The sequence below is a fragment of the Paramisgurnus dabryanus genome, chromosome 2 (assembly GCF_030506205.2).
Source record: "Paramisgurnus dabryanus chromosome 2, PD_genome_1.1, whole genome shotgun sequence".
In the NCBI taxonomy this organism is placed as follows: domain Eukaryota; kingdom Metazoa; phylum Chordata; class Actinopteri; order Cypriniformes; family Cobitidae; genus Paramisgurnus; species Paramisgurnus dabryanus.
The window spans coordinates 23873056-23898972 of NC_133338.1; the positions used below are offsets into that span (position 1 = coordinate 23873056).

A 25917-nucleotide genomic window follows, 5' to 3' on the forward strand; every position below is an offset into this window, starting at 1 on the left:
TAACGACAAATCTCGCGAGATGTTGCGTTTAGATATAGGTTTGAGGGCATGATTGATTTCTTTGGATATAACATATATATTATAACACATAATATATTTAACAGAGGTTCTGACTAGATAGATTACAGCTACGGCCTAAAATCCCGTGAAATTTTGGGGTTAGGTTTAGGATAAAACAACGCTCATCCGGCGAGATTTTACGAGATTTTGGCCGTATCCCTTCTAGACACAAGAGGGATCGGCCCATATCTATCATGTGACATTTTGCTTTAAAATGGTTGGATGAATAAATTTTTCAATCACGTTCAGAAGTAAAAAACGCATGGATTTTATTTGTTTTCGGTACACAGTGTTTACACAAATAAACGTTATATTGTGATGCGCATCCACATCTGCAAAAAATAAAATGTTTTAAAAGCACGGTTAGGAAGCCACGCCTCGCTATGTGACGTAGTCAAGCGCGGGCATTTCGGAAGTGGGAAGCGAATCTGACTGAAGGAGCGAAACGTTGATGAGAGAGCGACAAGAATTTCATAACATTGAAAACATCAAAAGCGATCGTTTTTAAAGGTAGGAATATTTTTCAAATAAAATATGTGTACATTATCTGTGAATTAAAAAAAACTTGCAAATTGCATTAGCAGTCTCCGCTAACGCGCAAGTAAGCTAATTTAGCCAGTTTTAACGGCTCTTTAACGGTGTTATTTTGTCAGTGAGCCGTGTTTGAAACTAAGTTAACGTTACTGCTTACATTGAGACAGGTTTTTGATGTTTCTTGTAAAGTTTTCTTGGGTTAAAAGGTTACATTTCATATCTAAAACCGGGTATTCTCACGTTTGCTGTTTATATATGCAAAATGATGATGTGATATATTAACTATTTATACATATATGTTACTTAACGAAAATGCAAAACCGTGTTCTTGAAGGGTAATTTCTATGCTCTGAAGGACCCCCAACACTGTATTTGTGTGTGTGTGTGTGTGTGTGTGTGTGTGTGTGTGTGTGTGTGTGTGTGTGTGTGTGTGTGTGTGTGTTTCCACACTTTATTACTCACCTCGATTGACCCTTCTTCTTTGTGAATGCATAGAATAAATTGGGCTTGCTGTCATGTCCTTTGACCATCCGTGTTAACACAAGGGAACAACTCCAAAGTGTGAACTGGTAATCAACCATGTTGGATGGGGCTCATTTCGTTGAGGTATTGTCTCGGTTGGGTTACCCACGGGCGGTTACTTTGAAAGGTTCGGAGTTCGACTGGCTATTTGATGCAGCACCGGATAACTTGCATCTTTTACGTGTCGTCTGCAATCGACTGAACCGCAGCAATGTTCTAACTCCAGAAGAATTGCACGCATACAAGGCCCTCCAGGAGTCCGGGAAACCCATCTTTGATGAGGCGACACTAGCAGAATTGCTTAAGACTTGTTCATCTGCGGATGGAGATTTAGGATCACAGGGTTCTGTGCTGGGTGGAGGGGATGATGTGTTGGTTGAAGATCTTGAGGCAGAACTTCAAGCTCTCCAGAAGGAGAAGCAACTAAAACAACGCAGACTAAATAAGCTGCAGATGCTGGCTACCAGCTGGGGTGCAAACTCCTCGGCATCCCAAGCGCTACTGCGGGAAGGAGGGGATATGATAAAGGATGCCAGCTCTGCCTTGGCAGCTGAAAACGCATGCACAAACTCTGCTGTAGAGAGCCTTTCAAAGGAAGTCACCAAGCTAGCTGGCCTTTTCCACACAGTTTCAGTCCCTCAGCCAGGGCCCCCAGTGCTCCTCTCTCAGTTGCCTTTAGAGCCCTTCCTTCATCAACAGGAACAGTTCACCAAAGTGTTGGCTTCCTACACCCAGCGACAGTTCTTTCAGGGAATCTCAGACATGATGGAGACTTCTACATCAAAACACTGCCAGCTGACCAATCTGAGCTGCTGCAGTGAGAGTGAGGAAGAAGAGGATGCTGTGCTAATAGAGCTTAGGAAGAAGGAGATGGCACAACTGCAGTGGGCATACATAGTGGCACAGTACCAGCTGGTAAAGGAGAGGGCTGAGGAGCACGGAGACAAGACCGCCAAAGAGTGGCTCACCCAAAAACTGGTCAACATTACAGAGGTGAATCACTTTTTTTTAATGATAAATTACATTTAATTAATAAAATACAGTTTGTGTTAGTAGTCAAGCATTGTGTTAGCAGTGCAAAAGCTTTTAGATTCAATCCCAGGAATGTGCAGACTGATGAAATCAATACCATGCAATGCAAGTCGCTTTGGATGAAAGAGTTGAAAATTAGAGGAAATCCATAAATATAATATTTTGGTACTGTTTTATTGTCCATATAAAATATGTGCTTTTATTTGGTTGTTTAATATTAAAATAAATAAATAACAGAGGATAATACATAAAAAAATCTTTGTTTTAATGATCTGGTACCAATGTGGTTCAATACTTCTGGTTAACCTGATAAACCTGAAAAATTTACCTGAGTCTGCTAAAGAAATCCAGATACATTTGTACTAGTGCCTAAAGTGCTTTTAGTAATAAAATTGAAATGTTACTTCCTCTCCCCTGGGTTATTAATAATTCCTGTATTATCCTGTACAATAAAACTGTATTGTAACGTATTTCACATAATTTTTTCTCATTCTTTTTTCTTTGAAGCCTTTGTCCTATTCACAGGCGAGTAGGCTTGAGACTGATCTACGCTCGGAAGTCCTCTCAATTCAGTCTGATATTCAGTCTCTAGTGTCAGACCCAGTCCGCTTTGCCTTACGAGATTGTGCCCGCCTCCTTAATATCCCTGTGGTGCGTGGTGACCTCGCTCTTCAGTTAGCCAGGCAAAACTACTACACCTCCAGACAGACTGAAGTTCGTGACCAGCTTCTGTGTCAGAGGGCCTCATTCGAACTTGTGCGTCTGGCCCAGGATACCGAGCTTCTTAAAGGGAAGGGAGTGATGGAGCAGCTTGAGGAAATAGTGAAGAGGTTGGAAAATGCATCAGAAGCTGCTACTCAGAGAGAAAACACTCTGACACAACCCCACTTGACTCAGCCCCCACACCTTGGTCCTAGTGCCAAACAACAGGTCATCAGCTCCAAGGACACAGCCTTTAGCAGGTAACACATGTTTGAGGGAAAATCAATTTGGCTGAAAGTTGCTGTAACATCAAAAAATAAGTAAAAAAATGTGTAAAGCATCAAAAAGTACAGTTTGGTGTGAGGTAAAGGATTAATTTGCATCACTGAGTATCTACTCTCATGTGTAATAGGTACATACAATAAAATGATAACCCTGCAAAATGTATAATATAGTATTGTAAAATAATGTTGTTTACCAAAAATGTCTAAAGGTTTGCGTAGCAGAAACCAGAGTTTATCAGCATATGTCCTCTCTTTAACCTCAGGCTGCTGCAGATTCTTGAATTAGGAAAGGCCCCCATGGAGCAAGAGGATCCATTTCAAACCTATGGTAGACTGGAAGTTGCAGCCTCCAGTCTACAGGCAGAGCTCGCTACTATACAAGAGGCCTTGGATGGTGCAAGACGTGAACAGGCCTACACTGGCGCTCGTTTAGAACGTGACCGAGATATGCTTGACCAAGTGGCATACTCGGACATTGTGCAGCCTCTCCTAAGGCCGCAGGTATGTGCTATAGCCACACCTGCTCTGGAGCTCTGCCCTCACGCACAGGTATGTCTGGTCTTTCTCTTTCTCACCCTCACCGCCGTATTCTTCAACTCTTTGAATCCCAAAAACGTGAGCAAAATTGTCATCAAACTTTTCTTTGTTTTTTCTTAAACCTCTGTGCCCGGTTGCATAAAAAGTAAGGCTTTTCCTGAGGGAGAAAAAAAGAGCATTGCAACAAACGTCTTAACTTTCACCCTTACCTAAGTGTTTATGCTAAGTATTTTATGGTAGTATCTGTCAAAGCATGGCAACAAAAAATTTGCTATTGTTAAAAAATGACACCTGTTTTGATCCCTTACTTTTTTTAGGGTAAAATAGGTAATAAGGACTTTGTAGCAATGCATAGCAGAACTTAAGGGAATACCTTAGCATTTAAGGGTAAATACTTATCGACAGCCTTATGGTTTTTTAGGCTGGGTACACGGCAAAAATTTTTTTTACATCTTATACGATTTAAAAAATGTGATAGACCACAAACATGAGGATAAAAGATCCTAGATATAACGGTTTTGCTTCTATAGTGTGTGATGTGCCATATTGTGTCAAAGACAGCACACCAAACAGATTTTTAACTAGAGTCTCGACTGTTAACACAGGAAATCCCACAAAATCTCGCAAGACTTCAGAATAAGCATGGCGGACGATATGCAGGAAGACATTTCAATGATAGTGCTTGGAATAATTTTTACTAGACACGTGGTATAAACATTCGTGCTGTTGCCACAAATCAACAAGCTGAACCTCCATCTCTGCTGTCCACATAAACTTCACTTTGGCCGTTTCTCAATCCAAAGGCTGTAGCATATTACAACAATAAATGAAAAACTAGGAATAATAGTCAATTTTATAACTGTTAATATTCTGAAATAAGACAGTCTTGATTACGTATATGCAGCCTGGAAATGCAACCTACAGATTGAGAAGCAGCCTTTGTGCTGCGCCTGTGCACTAGGGGTGGGCAATTAGGGAACCTAAATGCACCATACGTCATCACGTCGCTATATCATGATACGACATTTTTTTATCATGTAAAAAATAGGGCTGGACGATATGGCCAAGATTTTTATCATGATATACTTCTTAATTTCGGTCGATACGGTATAAATCCGATAACGGTTTGCATATTAAAAAAGCCTCAGGAAAAACTGCCAAGAATGCCTGCAATGGATGTCTGAACCAAAATCAAACCTCTGAAAAAATTAATTTGCCAATGAAACCTCCTATAAAACTATATCATATTTAAAATAAAAAAGGGATAACTATATAATGTTCACCTTTAATTCGTGTTTAGTCTTCATACAAAAAAGTGATATCACTGTCCAGTAAAGCAGACTTTCAGGCTCAGTTCAATAATATTATAGGTGCACCCTGAATGTCAGTAATAAATGCTGTAATGCAGGGGTCTCAAACTCAAGTAGGCTTGGGGCCATTTCTGAGAGCGACATCACAGGGCTCCAGACTGCCCCCAAATGGTGGCATTTTGCCCCTAAAATTTGAGAGTGTGCCACTGAATTTTACATCCAGTCGCACATGTGCAACAAGTAAATTTGACCTTTTTTTCCAAAAGTGCACAATAAAATGTGACACTGAATTTGAAACAGCACATCGTACTTTCTGCATCTATCATTAAAGTATTTATTAGTAATACAGTGGAAATTAGTAGAAATGTGAATATTTGGTTAGCATGTTGATTTACGGTGTGTGCCCCTAAATTTTCTGGTTGCGCCCTAAAAATTTTCAGTTTGGGGCCACTGTGCTCCTAGTGAAAAAAGTTAGTCTGGAGCCCTGCATCAAAGGAGGGACGAAGAGCTATTTTAACATTAAAAAGCACAATTATTTATTTTACATTTATAAACTATTATGCATTTTTTTTTTGCCACCAGATTGTGTTTTGATACATTATGGATTTATTCAGTCACAGTGTTGACTTTCATAGTTCCATCTGTGTTAGTCCATAGTTTTGATAAATTTGTTATTATAGTATTGTGGAGAAAATAATTCATGTCAAAGTCAATGTGACCTTAAAACTTTTCAATGGTAGAATTTAATGTTACATACTGTAAGAAAAATACAAATTACTGATATACTTGTAATTGCTTAGCAAGCTAGATAGTGATATATTTGATACTTAATTATATTATACATATTACTCATAACCAGGTGACACAGCAGCATACATACTTATCTTTTCTCCTCATCTTTTCCCTTTTCTAACCATGGCACCTTATGGCTTAAGCCTATTTTTTTCTTACCAGTAATTTAGATTGTGTGCTTTACATCCTTACATGTCCTGTTCTCCCTCCCTATATGGTGTCGTCATTGGAAGCTGTGACTTGACATAAGCATTTAGAAACCATATCACTGTTATCGAAAATATTATACCACGAGATATATTGATATTGAATTATCACCCAGCTCTAGTAAAAAATTATACCGGTATTACCGTGAACAATATGATATGGCACACCCCTACTGTGCACCATGACTGCTTCAGTCTTCCCTCATCTCACTTACTGATTGGATATGGTTTCGTTTCACGTGATAATCTCAATAGCGTGCTCACGTTTGTCCTCGGGATTCTCCACACACATCAGGATTTCTGATCGTAAATATTCAACATGTTGAATATTTACGATTCGCGATCGGCGCAGCTCAGATGTTCTTCCGAGCAGGTTCTGACACTCTTAACACACCTCACACGAATGGACAATCTGATAAAATAATCTGTATAAACATTGCGATACTCGGTACATAGCTACGATTGTCGGAATGTGCGAAATCGGCCCAAAATCAGCCCGATTATCTTTTGGTGTGTAGTACCCAGCCTTAAGTGAACCCTGTCAAAAGACTAATTGCACTTTAATTGCATACAAAATACAAGTTTTTTTTGCATAATTTATGTGTGTGCACTGTGTGTAATTATTATTATATATATATATATATATCACACACACATTAATGTTTGTATTTAATAAACATTAACATGTATATTTATATATATATATATATATATATATATTAAATTCTAAATATAAAAATATACCTAAATAATTTTTTTTTGTTTAAATTCATACATGTATGTGTGTACGTAATATATACACACAGTACACACACACACACACACACACACATTATGCTGAAACAAACTTATTATTTTGTATGTGATTAATTGTGATCTTTTGACAGCCCTACTTGCAACCCATAGCTGTGTCCTAATTTAAGGGCTGTGACCTTCTAAGGACGCAACCTCAAAAGGCGAGTGCTCGATCTTTAAAGGTGGCAGCCTCCGAAGTCCATGCAGAGAACTGAAAAAAGACAGTCTAGCCTTCAGAGGAATCATAACTTGCTTCACCTGCTGTACGCGCCCACCGCACATCTCTGCAGGACACAGCAGCAGAGACATTTCTAAATTATTAAAATAATTATGGAACCAGAAAAATATTAATTTATTTTAGAAAAATGACACGCTGATGTAGATTAACCTACCCAACAGTATATTACATGAATCAACCTTAGAAATACATGCAACATAAACAGAATAATATTAATAATAAACATAACTTATAATACGAAAACAGTGAAACTTTCTTTACACTTTTTAAAATGAAGGTTTTAAATGTTTATTTTATAATATCCAGACGTTATATTCAGACGTTACAGGCACGCAATGAATCTTGGGATAGCCTAGGCTGTAAAGGATCCATTTGTTCTATCCTCAACAGCACAGAGAAATAAGGACGCATTTTAAGCATCCTTTGAATTGGGACGACCTTACTGCCATTAAGTCCTGCTGCTGTGAAGCAATCGGTCTTAGAATATGTCCTTAGAAGGTCGCAGCCTTCAAATCGGGACACAGCTAGTTTCATTATATCAAAGGGATTTCTTGGCTTAAGGACTTTCACGCAACCGGGCACTGATTTGGTTTTTCACAAATAACTACAGGTGGTTTTCTCCACAAGTTTTTTGTTTTTTATCTGCTTTCACTTAAAATCACTGGGTTTTTGTCCTGCTATATAGTGCCGCAGGGATGAGGTTTTATTTTAGGCCAACCCGGAAGTTAAAGGGACAGTGGTTCCCTCGCCAAAAAGGCCACTATTGGAATATTGCAAAAATAAGCTTATGATATGTTTTCATACAACGTTTATGAATTTTGAAGTTTAAATGCTGTTTTTTACATTTACTTGTTAGCAACCACTCTTTTAAAGACACTTTAAAAGGTCATGTGTGAGTGTATTACTAGTTTGTTTTAGAATAAAACGTGAAAATACCTTCTGCTTATAACCCAAGATCTTATTTAAGGAGTTTAACCAAAACATTGTATGATACAACCAAAAGTGCAAAAATGTTAACTTGCTTCCGGGTTTTTCCTACAAAAATAAATCAATCTTGCGGCACTGTATGTTTTTTTGTTTGTTTGTTTCAAATTAAGCATACAGACGTTAGTTCTTAACTTCTGTGTCTAATATTGGCTTTATCCTCATTTATGCAAATTGGATTGATTAAAAATCTTTTCTGTTTTCATTTTTGTTCACACCTCTATTTCTATGTACACAGAACACTCAAACTATGTTTTCAATCTATTAGTATACAGATTGAGATGTGGTTATTTCTTTAGCAGTTACTTTATCAAGCAGATTGATAATAAATTTCTTTGTAGATCTTGTATTTTTTTTCTTGTGTCAAGCTTTTTATCACCTTATTTTTTATTGCTTATACTTGTCACACTCCATGAATCACACACTCTCTCTCTCTTATAAGTCTGTCACACTTCTCGTTGTATCTGTGTCACCAACTCACCTTTTACTCTCTCCCACCCACTTTGTTTTAGGAGCTGACAATAGTTCTGGATCAGTTGGAGGTAAAGCAGAAGACACTTTACACACTTCTTCAGGATATAGTTGGAGACTTGAAATCCAAACGAGCTAAGCTGGATCGCAGTGCCACCTTAAGGAGAGAGAGGGAACTGTATGTCTACTTCCATTTGGACCCTAGGCTGCTCAGCAAAGCAGTAAAAGATATGGAAGCTCGAGCAGCAGTTATGTAGAATTGCAACTTAAACAGATCCGCTTTATCTGTTAACATGTCCATGGTGTAAAAAAGCTGACATTATATGCATAATGTAACACATGTTTTGCAAACTTGTATATGGCCTAATGTTACTTCTGTGCTGTGATTCTCCTGTCACCTTAAAGTAATTTTAAGTGTTAAATATACAGTTTAAATATATTTAACATCTACTAATTTCAATTTATTTGCATTAGTGTCACACCGTGTATAAATTTGTTCTTGTACTGTTAATAAACATTATTTGTAGTCTCTTTCTGATGTCATGTTTTTTGTGTAACTTTGAATTTAAAGTTTCAGTGCTGTTTGGTTCTTTGCTCAAGTTGTTATTATGTTGTCTCACCAATGCTGTTCCTTGATAGTGTTGATAGGTTTAGGACTGGAATGATTGCGCTCCACATTATATGCTCATAGTTTTTTTTTAATTGAAGTGTTGCTTGGGTCCCATTTGCTCGTTTCATCCAGAGCCTCTTCTAAAATCATACTGTTACTTTGCATATCTTCCCAGATTAAGACAGACAAGGAGAACAGGGTTAGATGGATAGCTACCTCTGTAGCAGTCTGAATGCAGCCCCACTCTCTGCAGCTGGGCAGATCGTCCTAGCAGCCCTTCACCTCCAGAATCCCCAAAGATGTGACCGAAGCAGAGCTAGTGAGTTAGACAGAAGATTATAATGACATTTTTTGGACAATGTTCAAGATGTATTTATTGGTTTGTCAATAATGCTAAAAACTGAGTAGGGGTTCCAACTTTTGTGGTAGAATTGATAAAGGAGAAAGACAGTAAATAGGACAATTTGACATAACTCTATAATTTAGCATGTGCTTTTGTTATTGTGGATTGTTGTAGAGCTGAAAGAGAGTATTGTTTTGAATTACAGTCGCATATGGTATAGGCTTCAGAATGTTTCGGGCCATAAATGACAGGAATCAAGAGCTGTTCAGAAGGGAAAACAAGTGAGTAATATCTGGAATCACTAAATGTACAGTTCTTCAAATATTTGCATTTCTATTAATAAAATGAATACGATAAACTAATTGCTATATACAATACACTATTTAGATGAGTAGACATTTTTTATCCAATGCTTAATAAAATTATGATATTAATCCTAGTATGTTTATTCTCTATTAAACATTTTAATTTAAACCAGGTCTTGTTCTACCATGCCCTTCTCCCAAACATACAGACCAGAGAGTTCTCAACTTGACCCTATAATTGAAAGACAGAACCAGTATCTTTGCACCCCTTCCCAAGAGCCAAATTTGAGCAAGTGAGTTTTGGTTTTAAGGTCACATTGTTTGGTGTGTGAAACATTGATGAGCTAAAGTTTCCCTTAGTTATTATCAGAGATGTCTCATTCTTGTCATCTTTATGTCTTGGATTTAGAGAATTAAATTTGAATGGATTGGCACCGATAAATTCAAGGCATAATGAGCTGAGAGCAGTAACTGTTAATGAGAAGATTGCAGATGATATCCTTAAACCCAGTACCCAGTCTGTGGAGCCAGTGACACAGGAAAAGATTTTACCTGCATGTGGATTCATTAGTAAGGAAATCCCCCAGGTTAAATCGGCTGTGACCGAACCACAGAGTATGACCTTCAGTAAGGGATGGATTGAATCACCGCGTCTGGCTGAAAAGATCCCAGTAGGCTATAATCTACTTGAAGTTCATCCTGTAAAAAAGTCTAGCTGTGGATGGCCTACATTACCCACAACCATCTGCGGCATCAATACAACATCAAGAGAAAGGGGCACGTGTTATGTAAATACTGCTGACACGCAGGGTAGGAATGAAAAGAGGGACTCGTTTTGGAATAATCGGTCAGATTCAGGAGGGGATGGTTTCGTGAATGAGGGCTTGATTGAGAAGGCTAACATTGATTCATTTTGTGAGATCATCTCAAAAGAGGCCAAACGTGACCACCAAGCTGTACTTGTACAAACACTGCCCAGTCTTCTGTCAAATGCAGAGAAATCCAAGTTGCACAGTCTGGAGACCAGCCCTTGCTCACAAAATATTAGAAACTGTGAATTGTCTGTTCCATTGGAAAGCTTTTCATATGTCCAAAGATGTGGGAACATCACTGCCCTTGAATGTGACCAGGACACATTTGTTAAGTCGGATGAATCAGTTTCTTACTTATTGAGACCGAAAGAAGACTGTGGATCTGACAGGAGAGAGATTACCACGGGTACAACTAGTAAGTGCAGTGCTTAATGTGCAAACCTACTTTATTTTATGTCATTCTGTGTATCCACTCTTGATCAAATAATCATAAGAGTAAATGAGACTTTGTGTCTCAGTACAACAAACAGGGCTTGGTCAGACTTGTTTTCACACATGCTTTTGTTATTGTATATGCAGATTTTCCCCAGCCTGACGGGAGTGTATTCCAGCTGAAGGTTGGAGAGAGAATCAGTGCGATTGAACCTGCATCGCCCACCATCACTGAAGGAATGCAGCACTCCACTCCATCCTTAATACAGGTAGTGTATATGAAGATATGCATTGGCTCTTAAACGGGAAACTAAGAAGATTCTTTAGTTTCATTCTCATTTTGATTCGGCATTGACCTCTTTAGTCCTTACTTTCGTGTCATGTTTATTGTCAAGCATGGTAGATCTCTGTGTAACCTTTTGCAAGCTACAATGAACTTCTCCCCCCAGGGTTGGTCTGTGGTGTATTTTGAAAAACAAAAGGCTTGAAAACCTGGTAGTACTAATGAATAATGGAAATGACTTGCTGCAGATGTCTGTTATATAAAGAAGCACAGGGGTCATTTAGAGTTTGGGAAATGCAGCATCAGTCACACTGAATATGTCTTTATTTGTTAATACAGCACTGATTTACGTTGTTAAGACTAATAAAATAGAAATTTCACATTTCTGAATATGCTAAAGGCATGCCTGCATTTGTTTTCTTAACAGATACATCCTGGAAAGGTGAACTCAAGCTTAAAGCATTCTTTGAAATGCGAACCATCTCACATGAAACTCTCACATGAAGCACCTAAGATCACTTCATCGCCTGAGAACTTGATTTGTACTGCCACCTCCACTAGCTCTAAAGTACAGCAGGCTACAGTTAAAAAAGGGCCAAAGCGACTCTTAAAACAACCAAATGCTCCACAGTGTGATGTCAAGAGACTGAGACATCCCTTCAGATCACAGAAAGAATCAAGTGAAGGATTGAATGAATCAAACCATTCTGAAGCCTCCAAGCCTTCAGAACGAAGTCACACAGGATCTCCACCAGTCATTCCATTGCTTTCAGAAATGGACAGAAAAGAGGAGATGACCACAGCAACCTCTAAAGGGTCCTTTAATTTCGCCTCCGATCCCAGGGTGTGTGACACAGGCCGTCTCTCACAGGAAGAGAGAAAATGTATGTTAGAGGAGGCAGGAAGAGCTAAAGCAGTAGTTGTAACCATGGTGTACCAGGATGGCACCATACAACTCGACCCAGAGCAGGTGTGTTTCGCAGAGTTAGATTTTTCTGATCTTCTGTCCCAATATACTGTAAAACTCAAATTGAAGCATAACATTGCACATGGGCATACTAACTATTACACTCTGGTATATAATTGACCCTTCAGGTATCACATAAATACAAACTGAAAATGTACCTCCATTTCTTAGCCTAGTTACATACAGAGCATGACTTTTTTTTTTATATGGTACGTGATATGTGAGGATGCTATTTCAAATAAAGATTAAGATTCGTACATTTAGATATTATAAATAGATTACACATTGCAAAGCAGTTTAATTTGTTTTCTCATATATGCTTTTCATTAAGAGGTCATGTCCTGCCGTGTGTGGCCTACTGGTTCTGCTTAAGAGGGATTTGGACTCGGAGGGGCTGGAGGACAGACCACAAGAGAGAGTGCTGTACCTCAGACTAGAGCAGAAACCAGCCTGGGCCCAACAAGAACTTAAACACAAGCAGGATGCCTTTACCAGGTGAGAGTATGTGTGTGTGTGCTTCTGGTGGAGGGAGTGCAACCCCCCGAAACTGATAGGTATTGGTTCGTCTGGTCTTTTGACAACCATCTTGTCACTGCTTTTGTATGACAGACGATATGAGGCATTGATTTATCTACAAAGAGATGCTGTTACAGTGCTTGTTTGGGTATATCTATGTATGTGTGTTTACAGAGAAATGATGCTGCAGATGTTATGTGGCACAAAGCCATTTGTGTGCTTTAAAGCCAAAGACCTGTTTCGCACAGCGCTGAAACATTTTAGCAGAGACTTGAGCTGGGAGCAAGGTGACAAACACAAGCAGATGACAAATGCCTGACTGTTACAAAGATGATAAATGTTTTATATAAATGTTTTGAAGTCTGGGATGGTGGCATTGTTTGTAATATTTTTGTGCTGGTTTTGTGCAGTATTGGGGTGTGAGGTAATGGATCCTCAGATTGCTGCATGGTTGTTAGATCCTGCAGACTCTGCATCCTGCTTTCAGACACTGCTCTCCAAACACTACACATGTCCAGTTACACGTGTATCAATGCAACCTGTTCTCGGACATGCCAAGGTTAGGATACACACATGTATCTGGATTCACCACATCAAGTTTGCATAGGGATTAAAACTTGTAAGGTATCACACACCAGCTTCAATCATAGAGGTGCAACTTGGGTGGAGCTGATGTGGCTGGTTGCTGAAAGCAGCAGCGGCAATTCACCTGTCACTCAAGTGGCCACGACCCTTAATTATGCAAAACCTAATAAAATTCTTAATATAATTCAAAAACTTAATATAAAGGCATAATATTGCACCCCCTGCGCACAGTCATGAAGGGCAAAATAAGCTACATAAACCAAATTCACCTTTTTGTAAAAGGCTGTAAACATATTTATTCTCCTGTAAAATCTGTCATTTTAACATGGGGGTCTATCAGATTGACTCCATTTTGGAGCATGTCTCTAGTGGCCAGTCACTGAATTGCCATTTAGGTCACTTGCATGTTGGATTCATGAGAGAGACTGCAAGGTTGACCTTCGGCTTCAAAAAGTTGTCCTAAATTCAAAAGACCAAATTGCAGTAGTGCAGTGGTTCTCAAACTGGGGGCAATGAGATGGTGGTGGGGCGCCCCAGTTTGAGAACCACTATTTTATAAAATACATTAATTTATCATGAATTCTGTGTAATTAAACCTCAGAAAAATAAGACTACTAACCAACCGCACTACATTGTATATTTTATTACGTTTTTGTTAATTCAAATTGTATGTTTTACGATGTTTTATGTCATACATTTTCTTTGGGGGGCCACAAAGGGCACAAGTGGGGGTCACGGTACACAAGGGGGGCCGCACGCCGAAAAAGTTTGAGAACCACTGCACTAGTTAGTTTGTAATATGTGGTAATAAGTCTAAGCTACTTACTTTATAGAGAAATTGCATAAACATTGTGTTTTTTTTATCTTTCGGTCTGTGCTTTTGCATCATCTATTTAAAACACCATCCTGCAAACTCACTGATGCCACTTTGTTTGTTTATACAGGCTAAGTGGTGATTAGGAAATTGTTTTGGGTGACTTTCAACTGTGCAACTGGCTTTACAGTCTTAAGAACAAGAAGTTATACTTACATCTGCTTCATATGATTACAGTTTTGTGTCCAGTTTACATTTATCATTCATCTCACTCTGCCTGGTGATTTATTAGGTGACTCAAGTGATCTCAAATTTGTCTCTTCTACACAACCTAATGGTGGAACTGCATAACAAGCTTCAGGTATTTTCTGCTTTAATGTAGAAATCTATCTAAATTACAACATGCACATTGGTCCTTTCGCTTCCCCATCTCACTTTCTCAATTTCTCTATAGACTCAGGGCCTGTGGCAGCTATATTCTGGCATAGAACAGAAGATGATTCCAGTTCTGGCAGGTCTGAGCAAATAGATGTTTGAAATAAAGTGAATGATTTAAGAATCGTGCCAAAGACGCAGATTCTCCCATATTGTAGTTCCCTAATCCATCCATTTCATGATAAAATAATAATGCTCATTTTTAATTCAAGTATAGTGGCAATCCTTTTTTTTTTTTGTCAAAATTTGCATGCATTTGCTCTTGCTTAATGAAATAGTGCACATTATTTTTTATTATTAAGAGTAACATTATGTTTTCTTGTGCCGTATTTGTTGTCAGCAAACATATTCCCATTTATCTACGCATTTTCATTATACTGCACAATGCCCATGGCTAGACCTGAATTGTATTTTTAATGATATACCATACGATTTTCTTTCACAATCTCAAATGAAACTTTATTGGAGAAGACATATATTTGTTATAATTAGATTTCTTTATGCAATTATAGTAAATTAACGTGTACAATAGTTATTGCTAATATGTTATTGGTATTTCAACATTCCCTTTTTATCTAATTTTAGCAATGGAAAGTTATAAAATGCACGTGGACAAGGAAGCACTGAAAAGGACTTCAGAAATGCTAGGGGTAAGAAGAGTGTATGATTCAATAAATGAATAATCAGGCAAGTTAGAAAATCGCTTGCATCCATGAAAACATATGCACTAAGATTTCTATTCTGTTGAAGGGGAACTCTAGTTAATATTAATGGTTAGATCTTCTGCTGCACTTCTGGCACGCTGATAAAATAACATTACGTTTCTCATCACTTTACACTATATACCCTAGGGGTTTGTCTATCTTTATTTCATAAGCTTCTGCACTCTTCCCCCTACCTCATGTTTTATTATTCCTCTGTTTGGTGCATCCCCCCTCAGTGCACTCAGATGAAAAGAAGAGATGGATTAAACACTTCTAGAGTTTTAGCTATTGCAGTATGTGCTACTGTACGTCTGGGTTTGAAAGTTGTCAGTATGTGCATGAGATCTCTTCTGTAAGAATGAATAAAAGGTGGTTTCATTTTCTCTCCTAGTCTAAACTGAAGCAGTTAGAACAGGAAGCTCACCAGGCTGCAGGTCAACAGTTCTTGGTATCCAGCAGTGCTCAGCTCAGACTGGTCAGTGTGTATGGTTTTTAAAACCTTGTCTATAAACCTGTGGAGAGTAAAATGATAAGGTTTCACATTTAAAGCTGTATTTTCATATTATTGCATAAAAATATTGCATCTCGGATATATCATTGCAAAAAATATTGCATAATTTTATATTCATAACTTAATTTCTACAATAAATCATTATAAGTTGTCTGTTTAAATACCCCTGAAGACTTTTACAACAGCTTTTGTGAAATTGTGTATTGTGAAAAGCAGTGTAGAAATACTTGTCATTGTTGCATTCAGACACACTGAAAATGTTTAAATTGACATCATCCTCTTTGTGTTTGTGTGTGTAAACCTCTCCTCTCATTAGATCTTGTTTGATAAGCTGCGTTTGCATGAACGTTGTGAAAATAAGAAGCTTCCCAAAACAGTCAAACAGCAGCAGTCTACATCTGAAACAGCAGTGAGCACTCTTTAATTTTTTATACATATTTGCACATATGCATTAGAGATGCACCGATATGTCGACGAATAATCAGTATCGGTCTGTAAAATAATTTTTTGCTGCTATTGGCCGATAGTTTAAAAATAGCCGATATCCATGGCAATATATCCTGTTAATCAAAAATGAACAGAAAAATGCATTGAATTTAAACTCTGTGTATAGAAATTGTAAAGAAACATCTTAATGTACAATATTTATGGTCATTATATGAATGAATAACATTCAGAAAATGCAATTTTCAGAATTTAGTTAAAGAGCACCTATTTCATTGCTTTTTAACCATGGTTTATGGTTAAAAAATATATTATTTTCTACATACCGTACATTTTTGTAGCTCCAGATTTCACTGTCTTCCTTTAACACAAGAATTTGAAAAGCTCTGTGTCCCTGATTGGCCAGCTAATTTGTACGTTGCGATTGGCCTGAATACTTCTGACGTCAGCAGGAAATGTGACGGTCCTTACCATGTTTAAAAGATTGTGTTGCTAACTAGTTAACTATTTTGATAATAACAAATTATGATAATGTTGGTCTTTTCTACATCACCAAAGTAATCTGTTGCCTACAATCCGTGTGTTTGTTGTAGTCCAAGAAAAAAGATTTACATTGGAGATAACTAACATCATTGTTTACTTTGGAGTTTGTACCTTTTGCATATTGTTAACGTGTACTAATGCACACTTACACACCAAAGGAAATGTAAAATTGTGAATCGGACAATAGGTGCCCTTTAATGCAAGTAAATATAACCACCAAATTATCTGTATCAGTATCGATATTGGCAGATATCACTCTGAAAAATCTGTATCAGTGGGAAAAGTTTTATATTGGTGCATCTCTAATTAATGTTACTCATTGTTATGACACAAAATACAGAAATACAGAATTTAGGAATCCAAATGAGCTGTCTCATAATTTGAAGTTCTCTTTTCTTTCTCTTTCCTGGATCCTGTTTTATCATAGCTGATACAACTACAAAACCTGCATTCACTGCCAAAGATCATTCTTGAATACAGACAGATCCATAAAATTAAGACTGCATTTGTTGATGGCATTTTGTCTTGTACTGACAAGGTGAGACATTCCAGTCAATCACAGAATCTTAAAAAAACAATTTGTTTATTACTCATTTCAAGAAGAAATATATATAAAAAAGAAATAATCACTAGGTGGCAGTACAAGTATATGTCACTTTTCCAGTAAGCACACAACAAGAGCTGATTGAAAGTATGCTAGTGATGCTGATGTTTTTAAACAACTTAAATTCATACTGCTTATTACTTTTCTACCGCGAATAAAGAAAGGTAATGTCACAGCTAACAGAAATCCATTGTGCCTGTATGCTTCTCAGACATTCATCTCTTCCACATGGAATCAGACAAGTACAGTGAGTGGCAGACTGTCTGCAAAACATCCCGTGAGTGCTCTCTCTCTAGAGTCATCCCTCTCTTTCCTTTCCTCATCTTTTTTGTAATTCTCATACTTTTATCATTCTCTTACGTATTTACATGCTTGCCCACTATTTGCCAATTCAAATCTATTATAATGTCACACAAATTACATTCAACGCTCAGTCATTTTGATGCACAATAACCCCCTTCTCCAAATCTTACCCTGGAGGTCCGGAGCCCTGCAGAATTTAGTTCAATCTTGATCAAACACACCCGCGCAAGCTAATCAAGGTCTTCAAGATCACTAGAAAATCACAGGTGGGTAAGTTTGATTAGGGTTGGACCTAAACTCTGCAGTGCTCCGGACCTCCAGGGTAAGATTTGAGGAACCCTGTGATGTTTTGGTATCTCTTCCCCTATATTGCTTGCTGTATAATACGACCTAATGATGATTGTTTATGAACTGATTGTACTGGGTACTATAAATATTCTCCTTCATTTTCAATCTTATATTACAGTATGTGTGTGTGTGTGGGGGGGGGGCACGGGTGTGGTTGTGACATTATTGGAAGAGATTGAGGGCTCATCTCATGGGATTTGTCAGGATCTGGCTGCATTCTTTACATAATACACACAGATTTTCTGCCCTAATAATATCTGCTACTTTTAGCCAAACTTTCAATCCATCATTCCTGTCATTCTCTAAGAAAGTTTATTATTGTTTTGGTTTCAACAAATCTCATAGATATCCCCCTTCTCACATACATTTATGAATGAACTGTGTCTCCTGCACACTAAATTCAGTCAAGAGACCGGTGGAGATTATTGGACAGTAACCAGTGCACATACCATTTTTGTGTTAATAAGGTTTAGTAAATAAATTAACTTTATTAGCTGGGACTAATTGAGAAGATCACAGTCCATAAATTGCAGTCTAGGGTGAGACTCGAAGCCTCCTGTTAATGTCGAATCACCCTGACTTTTGTATTAAAGCTGAAATTCACCCACAATTCCTGATTCAGCTCAACATTTTAATACATCTGTCCCCCTCTGTTCCAGTGGGTGAGTTTAATTTTATTTTATACCGTCATTGCAGCAAGAATGCCAATGTGCTTTTCACGTTATTATCCTTTCTTTTCTCGCTCAAAATCCTTTTTTTAAGCAAGCAAAAGCCAGATGCTTTTGACTTTGCATCTTTAAGTAGGATTAAGTTTGTGGTTTTTCTGCATAATTTACATTTGTATTATTTAGCATCTATTGTGTGTTTTTATTTGTGTTCCATGTGAGCGTTTTAACCACAAAATGTTAGTAAAATAGATTTTATTTGACTTCCAAGACCGCGTCTTCATGTGTTTGAGTATAGATCTTAGCAGGCTAGATCACATACATTTAATTTGATGTAAATTAATACAACACTCAAGAGATGAGATGTATTGTAAATCCACTGAAAAGGTTTTGCAGTTCACTTTTATATATAAAAAATAATCTTTCTGAAAAGGTGTACTCTTACTCTACGTAAGTTCTTTAGTACATCTACCCAGACCCACGACCATATTGTATGTGTGTATACTCGCCTCTCAGCTGACTTATCTTTCTATAACCGACTGTCTCTTCTGCATTCTCTTTTATCTCTCTCTTTCTCTGTCTTTGAATACATTTAAGGCAACGCTTCCTTTTGCTTCCTTTAGATATTCAAAAAATGAGGTGTCTTTGGATCAGAATTCAAAGTATTCTTTTACAAAAGCCCAGACATCCCTCAACTATCCAGAGACTTTCACCACAGATACATTTTTGACAATCACACCAAAGAACAGCAGAATGAGCTCAGATGCCTTTGTATTCATTTAAAATCTTGATTTGTCGGGGCCCTGCTAAAAATGAACGGCATGGCTTGAGCAATAACAATCCGCAGCTTTATATACTACCAAAGATCTGTCTTGTAGCGTATCTTTAGGAAGAATGGCCCTGAGCATCAAATGGCGTTCTGTATAACTTGGCTCTTTGCTAACATTTGCAATAAACATTGATTAATGACACTTCAACACTTTCTGTAGGAGTTTTTAAAGTGCAATTAGACAGAATCAAATAAACATCAAACAAACTTTGTTTTCATGTGTCATGAATTTTCCACTTCCATCAGATGAGTCATTCTTGTGCTGGAGGCTGCACGAGTGATGCGTGGCTTTCCCTTTTGTCATTTGAAGTTGCCTGTATAATAACACTGTTGCGCAGGGTGTGTGAGTCATTGTTTCACTTTGTTCGCCAGCTGATTAGATTCTGCTCTGACACAGGGAGTAGGAAGGATTACTTTTTTGTGTTAGTGAAGGAGATTGTGTCAAAATACGCAAGCTGTGCATGAATGTGTTTGAGATTGTTTAGGAAGTTTGTCAGTGATTCGCATCTGCCGTTTACCCAGAATGCATGTGTGTGTATGTGTGATCATGTGTGGGCTTGTTGTTGTCATGTTTTTTGCATCAATATATATTAAATAATAACATCATTACTTATTACTGTAAATTAGGGCTGGGCCGATACCACTTTTTCATGTCGATACAACAACCCTGAGTATCTGGCGATACCAATATTGCTCCAATACCATCTCTATCGCCCTTTTAATCAATTAAGCTGCAAATAACACATTTGTAACCACACTGGAAAAAGATTCCGTAGAATTTACAGTATTACTGGCAGCTGGATGCCAGTAACTTACTGTAGATTTAAATTTATGTTAATTACCTGCAACAGTTTGTTCAAAGTTAAATGAAAATTAAACATTAGCAAGTCTGTATCTTTACAGAATAAAACTAAAATAAAAGCCTCAAGCAAAGCCTTCTGGGAAACAAAATCTGAAGGAAAAACCCAGAAAAAGGTTGATGAGGATTTTTGGTTCTCAGAATGCTTTGCATGAGGCTGTTATTTTATATTTGTATTCTGTAAGACAAAGACTTGTTAATGTTTAATGTTCATTTAACTTTGAACAAACTGTTGTCAGTAAATAACATAAATTTAAATTTACAGTAAGTTACTGGCATCCAGCTGCCAGTAATACTGTAATTTCTACGGAATCTTTTCAACAAGCTTAAAGGGAGCTACAGAACTCAAACATATTAATGGGCAACAAATGACTGTAACAAATTCAAAACTTAATGAAACATTGTGCAATACTGCTGCTAGATTTTTATTTAAATGTTTCAAACAGACTAGTAGCAACATTTTTAGTTAGTCAGCACAAAAATTCAAAATGAAATTTAAGGTGTAACTATATGGACAATTTAAAGTGCAACTTTGTGCAAATTCATGTTGCTTAGCATGTTGTACTTTACCCCAAGTTGCCTGACAAGGTTTGTGTTGTTATTGGATCAGATTGTACTCCCCGAGTTCTACAATATTCGATCTGGCCATTTGCGCCAATATCAAACTAATTATCGATACCAAATATCATATCGGCCCACACCTACTGTAAATAATAAATATTTAAAATACTTAATAAATCCACAAGCATAAACATAATTTCAGTAACAACAACAAAATTATATGTATAGTTATAAAGTTAAGGTTTTTTTTGAAAACTGAAAATATTTGCATTAGGTTTAACTTTAGAAGGAAAAGTTTTTTTTGAAAACTGAAAATCTTTGCATTAGGTTTAACTTTAGAAGGATTTCTTGACAGCAGGGGCATCGTTAGGCCATTTAAGCCCCCAGAAATTCTTCTCAGTACCCCTAAAAATTTTGCTATGTTAAAACTGTCCATAAACTACATGGATTTGAGATCACTTCAGTCCTTTAAAATTTTATAGGAAAACAGCAGTAGGACAGACTTTGGCTCTTCTCCCTCTTTAATCTATGACTTTCAGTGCGTTCAGCCTATCTATGCAATACAGTGGAATACTCCAATAATCTGTGTCGAAATTTAAAGCAACACCAAAGAGTTTTTTTTACTTTAAAATAATGTTTCCAAAAAAGTTTCAGTGGTTCATCCACTCAAAACAGGGTGAATGGCACTTTCACATTCGCTTTGCAGCCCTCTATCGACCAAAACCGCATTAAAGAAGTTTCCAACCATCGGGTAGTGGTCCTGTAGTTCGAGTGAAAACTACAAAAACTTGCTTTACGGCAGACCTACAATCCAATCAGAGCCAGCTATGCTGCAGTATTTACGACAGTGGTAATGAACAATTACGCTTCTAACCTGTAGGGGGAGCAAAGAGCAATAAGTATTTAGTGTTGCTCTAATGCGCTACTTTCACTCCGTCCAATCATACATTTCCCATTAATCAACATGTTTATTTTGATGTGTGGCAGTGCAGCATATTTCTAAAGACAAATTTTAAGAAAATATTAACGTACGTTGTAAATTTTACATAATGATTTAATTGTAGGCTGGAAGAGGGTGCATAGTATTTGTCTTTCTGTGTACTTAATAAAGTCTATGTGTATTGGGCTTTTTTTCTTTGTACTGTGTTATAACAAAACTCAACGCCATGTTTTTATGGCCGTTACACACGGTACGCGGTAAGCGGCAAAATTGCCGCGCGGCTTCAGCTTTTCTCTTGTATTGGAAGCGTTTTGTGCAGCATTTAGTGCAAATATGATTGTCTTCAACGGCGCCTGTCATGAAGTACCATGTCCGGAGAAGGAACAGAATTTTGGGTGCACGAGCAAGGCGTGTGGACCAATTCCGCTTCACCTCTGTAACCGCCCCCGTTTTGCTGCTTTCCGCACGTCTCCTATTGAAAAAGAACTAAACACTTGCGGTTGCCGCGTACCGTGTGAAACAGCCTTTATTGTTAAAGTAATCTTTTTACTGTATGATGATGAGATTGCGATTAGCTGTGTTGGACTGGACTGCCGCCTCGAACTTGAAAACGCAGTGCCCATCATGTGCACAGCACTGCGCTTCCTCCCCAACAGCGCGCGAGCACAGAGCTAAATGAGTTGGGTTACTTTTTGGGTTACGGACAATTACACACAAACATGTCTCAAAATAGATGTCTTAGTGAGTATCATAGTAAACAATTGATTATCTTAACCGAATGTAAACATTTTATGGCATTCGGTCTTTGTAGGCCTACCTACTAATCTACTTACTTTGAACACCGGTTGCACATAATATTTTTTCATGGATTATGGACCCTGTAAAGAAGCCTTGCCCACCCCCTGGCCATCACATTTAATTATAGCTCTGCCACTGTTCGTATATAGGCCAAACCCTATACTGTATTCAAACTATTGTATTTATTCTTTTTTATTATACCCTTATTACTTAAAATGAAAATCCTCGAATGGCACCTGCTTGACAGAAATGCAATATAATATACATAATCGTATTGTCAGTGGTGTTAAGACCTTACATAATGAACAGTATTGTTTATTTAGAATGAGCAGTTTTATCTATACACTGCTGGTCCCCTTACATGAAAGTCACCGTCATGTTTTTACAGTAGCCCTAAATGGACAAACTGTTCAACAGAGCATGTTTTGTCCCTATGTTGTCTCAGAGAAGACCACATGTTAGTCCTGTGGCGGCTACTGCTTCTCTTTACGTTTTGAAATTGAGGTTGCAATTTGCAATCTCGCCGCTAGATTCTGCTAAAAAAACTTTTAACAGTCAGAAGATTTATCAAGTAGAGATCTGAGGACTAGGGTTGGGTACCTTTCACATTTTTACCGGTTCCGGTGCCGGTACCTGGAATTCGATACCTGTGCCCAGCGGTACCTTTTTCGGTACTTTACTGTGACTTAAGTGACTTTCAGTGGACATAATAAGCCCAAACCTCTCATTTTCAACATTTTGTTATTTATTTCGAAATGTTTAATAATACACACAATCTTTACAAAAAAAAAAACATCCCTATAACATCCAGGGCATATGTCTTACATATAAATAAAATAAATAAATAAAATATATAAGACAAATGATCAATGAACATAAACGTCCTAAAAGCAACATAAAAGTAAACTTTTATGTAGAAAACAATACTAGCAGTTGATTTTTATATTACAGGTAGCATTGTCTGCATCATCCTTTGTGAAATTTAACCACACGTTAGATCGCTTTTTGTTAGCCATTAACACCTGATAAGGAACACTGTGCCGTACACGGCACACCCCCTCCCTTGCACGTGAGGCTGCATTACGTCATTGTAACTTTGAAGCATTAAATCTTCAAAATATACGGTCATGCGGCACATCGTTGTAAAGCTTAGACTTTCGGGATTCCATTAAGCGCACACAGAAAGCATTATATGATTTTTAGCAGTCATAAAGCTGTAATCTAGTTGTTAGTTACCTGAACCGGGCGGCGCCGATTTAGGATATTTACTTACCTTCAAAATCTTTCCTTTATCCGCTTCGGTGAAATTGTCCAAAACAAATTGTTCATAAATCCCCAAAAGTCCAAGGAAATGGAATATCCAAGCCTTTTAATCCAAAACGATTTGTTCATCTCACAATCTTGAAGTTTCTGACCGAATTACGATATAAATAGTGTATACAATAAGTTCACTAACAGACATTCGTTCGAATCTCACTTTTCATTCATGATTTATAATGAATATATTCGGATGTCATGTTTATTGTGCAACGTCTGAGGAACAAATGCGCCCCCTTGTGGAATTTCAGCCGTTCCATAAGAGGCTACGCAAGTTGCAAATGGGTGTCACTTACCACACGATCTCTCTCTCGCGCGCACACGCGCTTTCGCTACGTACCAGACTCACACGCAGCGCTGACATGTTCTCTCAGGTACCGAAATTGAGCACCGATTGATTTTATGTGAATCGATACTGGGTAGTACCGACACAATTCGGTCGGTGCCTATAAAAGTACCTAGGTCGGTACCCATCCCTACTGAGGACGAATGGAAATGTTTCCCAACTTCCCAAATAATAAATCATTCATTACGGTTGCTATGTGACTAAATATCTACATGTATTGCTTATAAAGCAGTTGCTAAGTTATATCATCTTTTCAAGAGTTCCACTTGGCTTTGATCCACCTGAGCGTCCCCTGTGGATATTGATTCTCACTCTGCAGCATATATGATGAATCATCTTACAAATGTGGCACACATCACAGGTGTTAATTTATGAGTGCCTGTTTGTGTGGCGTTCTGCTTTAATGTTGACAAATGTTTGTTTGTTTGTTTGTTTATCTACCGTTATGTTTTCTGGGAGAGTGCACAACAGTTAATCCCCATCAAAGCCTGAGTGCCCGACCAAAACAAAACAGTTATTGTGTTAATCCACTCTATACAAGTGCACATTCACTGACCACCAAGCAGAAACAAAGGCATCATACAGCAAAACAGGCTCTACAAGCTAAAGTAACTCATTAAGAGTCAATGAGATGTGGATCTATGGTAATATATATTAACAGCGGCTGGTTTGATGAGCCACCATTTTCGTTTTTTCCTGCAATGGGCTTATAGTTATGTGTTTATAGAGGTTTTGCCACACACAAAAAAACAGCTGCAGATGAGCAACAGCAGCAGGGCATGTGACAGCAGTATGCTAATGAGATGAGAAAGAGAGGGAGCGAGAGAGAGAGCGAGAGAATAAAAAAGAGTGAGAAAGTGAGAGAGGTTTCTTTTGACTCACAAGCTTTATAAGCATCTATGCTAGAAAGCATCATCTCATCAGTTAGCCTGAGTTTTTGTAAGGCTATAATCACAAAAAAATAATTTAGCTGGATTTTTACAGACTGTGTCACATTAAAGACTACGGCAAACAAACTGTGAATAAATGCTTGGTATTACATTTAATTTAATATGGTATACACTTGTGGCCACATTACCACCTCTGGGTTTGCTGATTTCCAATAATTAAATTTTGGATGCTATTATATTTAGTTTTGTTTTATTATTTAGCATTATTGCATTGCAGCTTTACAGAAAATAAATTTTAGAAAAATATTAGAGACATAAAAAATGAAGGGAAAGCGTAAATGATAATAAGCAGGAAATAATTAAACAGTAATAGAATAAATGGTATTTTGCAAAGCTTAAGGAGTTTAAAATTCAATGATGATTCGCATTAGATTCTGTGTGAATGGTATACTGTGGATGTGTGTTTGTGATGATCTGAGGTCTCTACTGTATCCCTCACTCAGCCTCAGAAACAGCAGAGGCAGCATGTTTCAGTGTTGTCATGCCGACAGGGTGCCGCTGTGGGAAGGCGATGGATCTTGCCCATCGCCTGGGTTATTTATTTGGTGGGGGGGTGCAGTTGCTATGGCAACTGCACAGGAGAGGTGTAAAACAGGGGTAATTTTAATGTAAGTGACAGAAAACAT

General features: G+C 37.7%; 2 protein-coding genes across 3 annotated transcripts in view; both read left to right on the forward strand.

Annotated features, from left to right (window-relative positions):
• Positions 1-105: 105 nt before the first annotated feature.
• Positions 106-8971, forward strand: haus3 (HAUS augmin-like complex, subunit 3). Of its 2 annotated transcripts, none has more exons than XM_065248706.2 (5): positions 106-570; positions 1090-2109; positions 2656-3110; positions 3398-3683; positions 8509-8971. In XM_065248706.2, exons 2-5 carry the CDS (start codon positions 1174-1176, stop codon positions 8722-8724), a joined length of 1893 nt encoding a protein of 630 aa, XP_065104778.1. In that variant the 5' UTR covers positions 106-570; positions 1090-1173; the 3' UTR covers positions 8725-8971. The 2 variants fall into 2 exon arrangements, with proteins under 2 accessions (XP_065104778.1, XP_065104779.1); XM_065248707.2 differs by having other exon boundaries at positions 3398-3635.
• A 292-nt stretch (positions 8972-9263) lies between these two features.
• The window catches only part of poln (polymerase (DNA directed) nu), a 68360-nt gene continuing 51706 nt past the window's right edge, over positions 9264-25917 (forward strand). Inside the window, exons 1-16 of the mRNA XM_065248522.2 lie at positions 9264-9396; positions 9626-9701; positions 9899-10018; positions 10135-10952; positions 11117-11238; positions 11680-12222; positions 12551-12714; positions 12910-13022; positions 13146-13294; positions 14427-14495; positions 14589-14649; positions 15155-15219; positions 15665-15748; positions 16101-16193; positions 17199-17309; positions 17587-17652. Coding sequence (XP_065104594.1) covers positions 9282-9396; positions 9626-9701; positions 9899-10018; positions 10135-10952; positions 11117-11238; positions 11680-12222; positions 12551-12714; positions 12910-13022; positions 13146-13294; positions 14427-14495; positions 14589-14649; positions 15155-15219; positions 15665-15748; positions 16101-16193; positions 17199-17309; positions 17587-17652 — 2769 coding nt within the window. The 5' untranslated portion in view covers positions 9264-9281. The remainder of the gene's footprint in view (positions 9397-9625; positions 9702-9898; positions 10019-10134; positions 10953-11116; positions 11239-11679; positions 12223-12550; positions 12715-12909; positions 13023-13145; positions 13295-14426; positions 14496-14588; positions 14650-15154; positions 15220-15664; positions 15749-16100; positions 16194-17198; positions 17310-17586; positions 17653-25917) is intronic.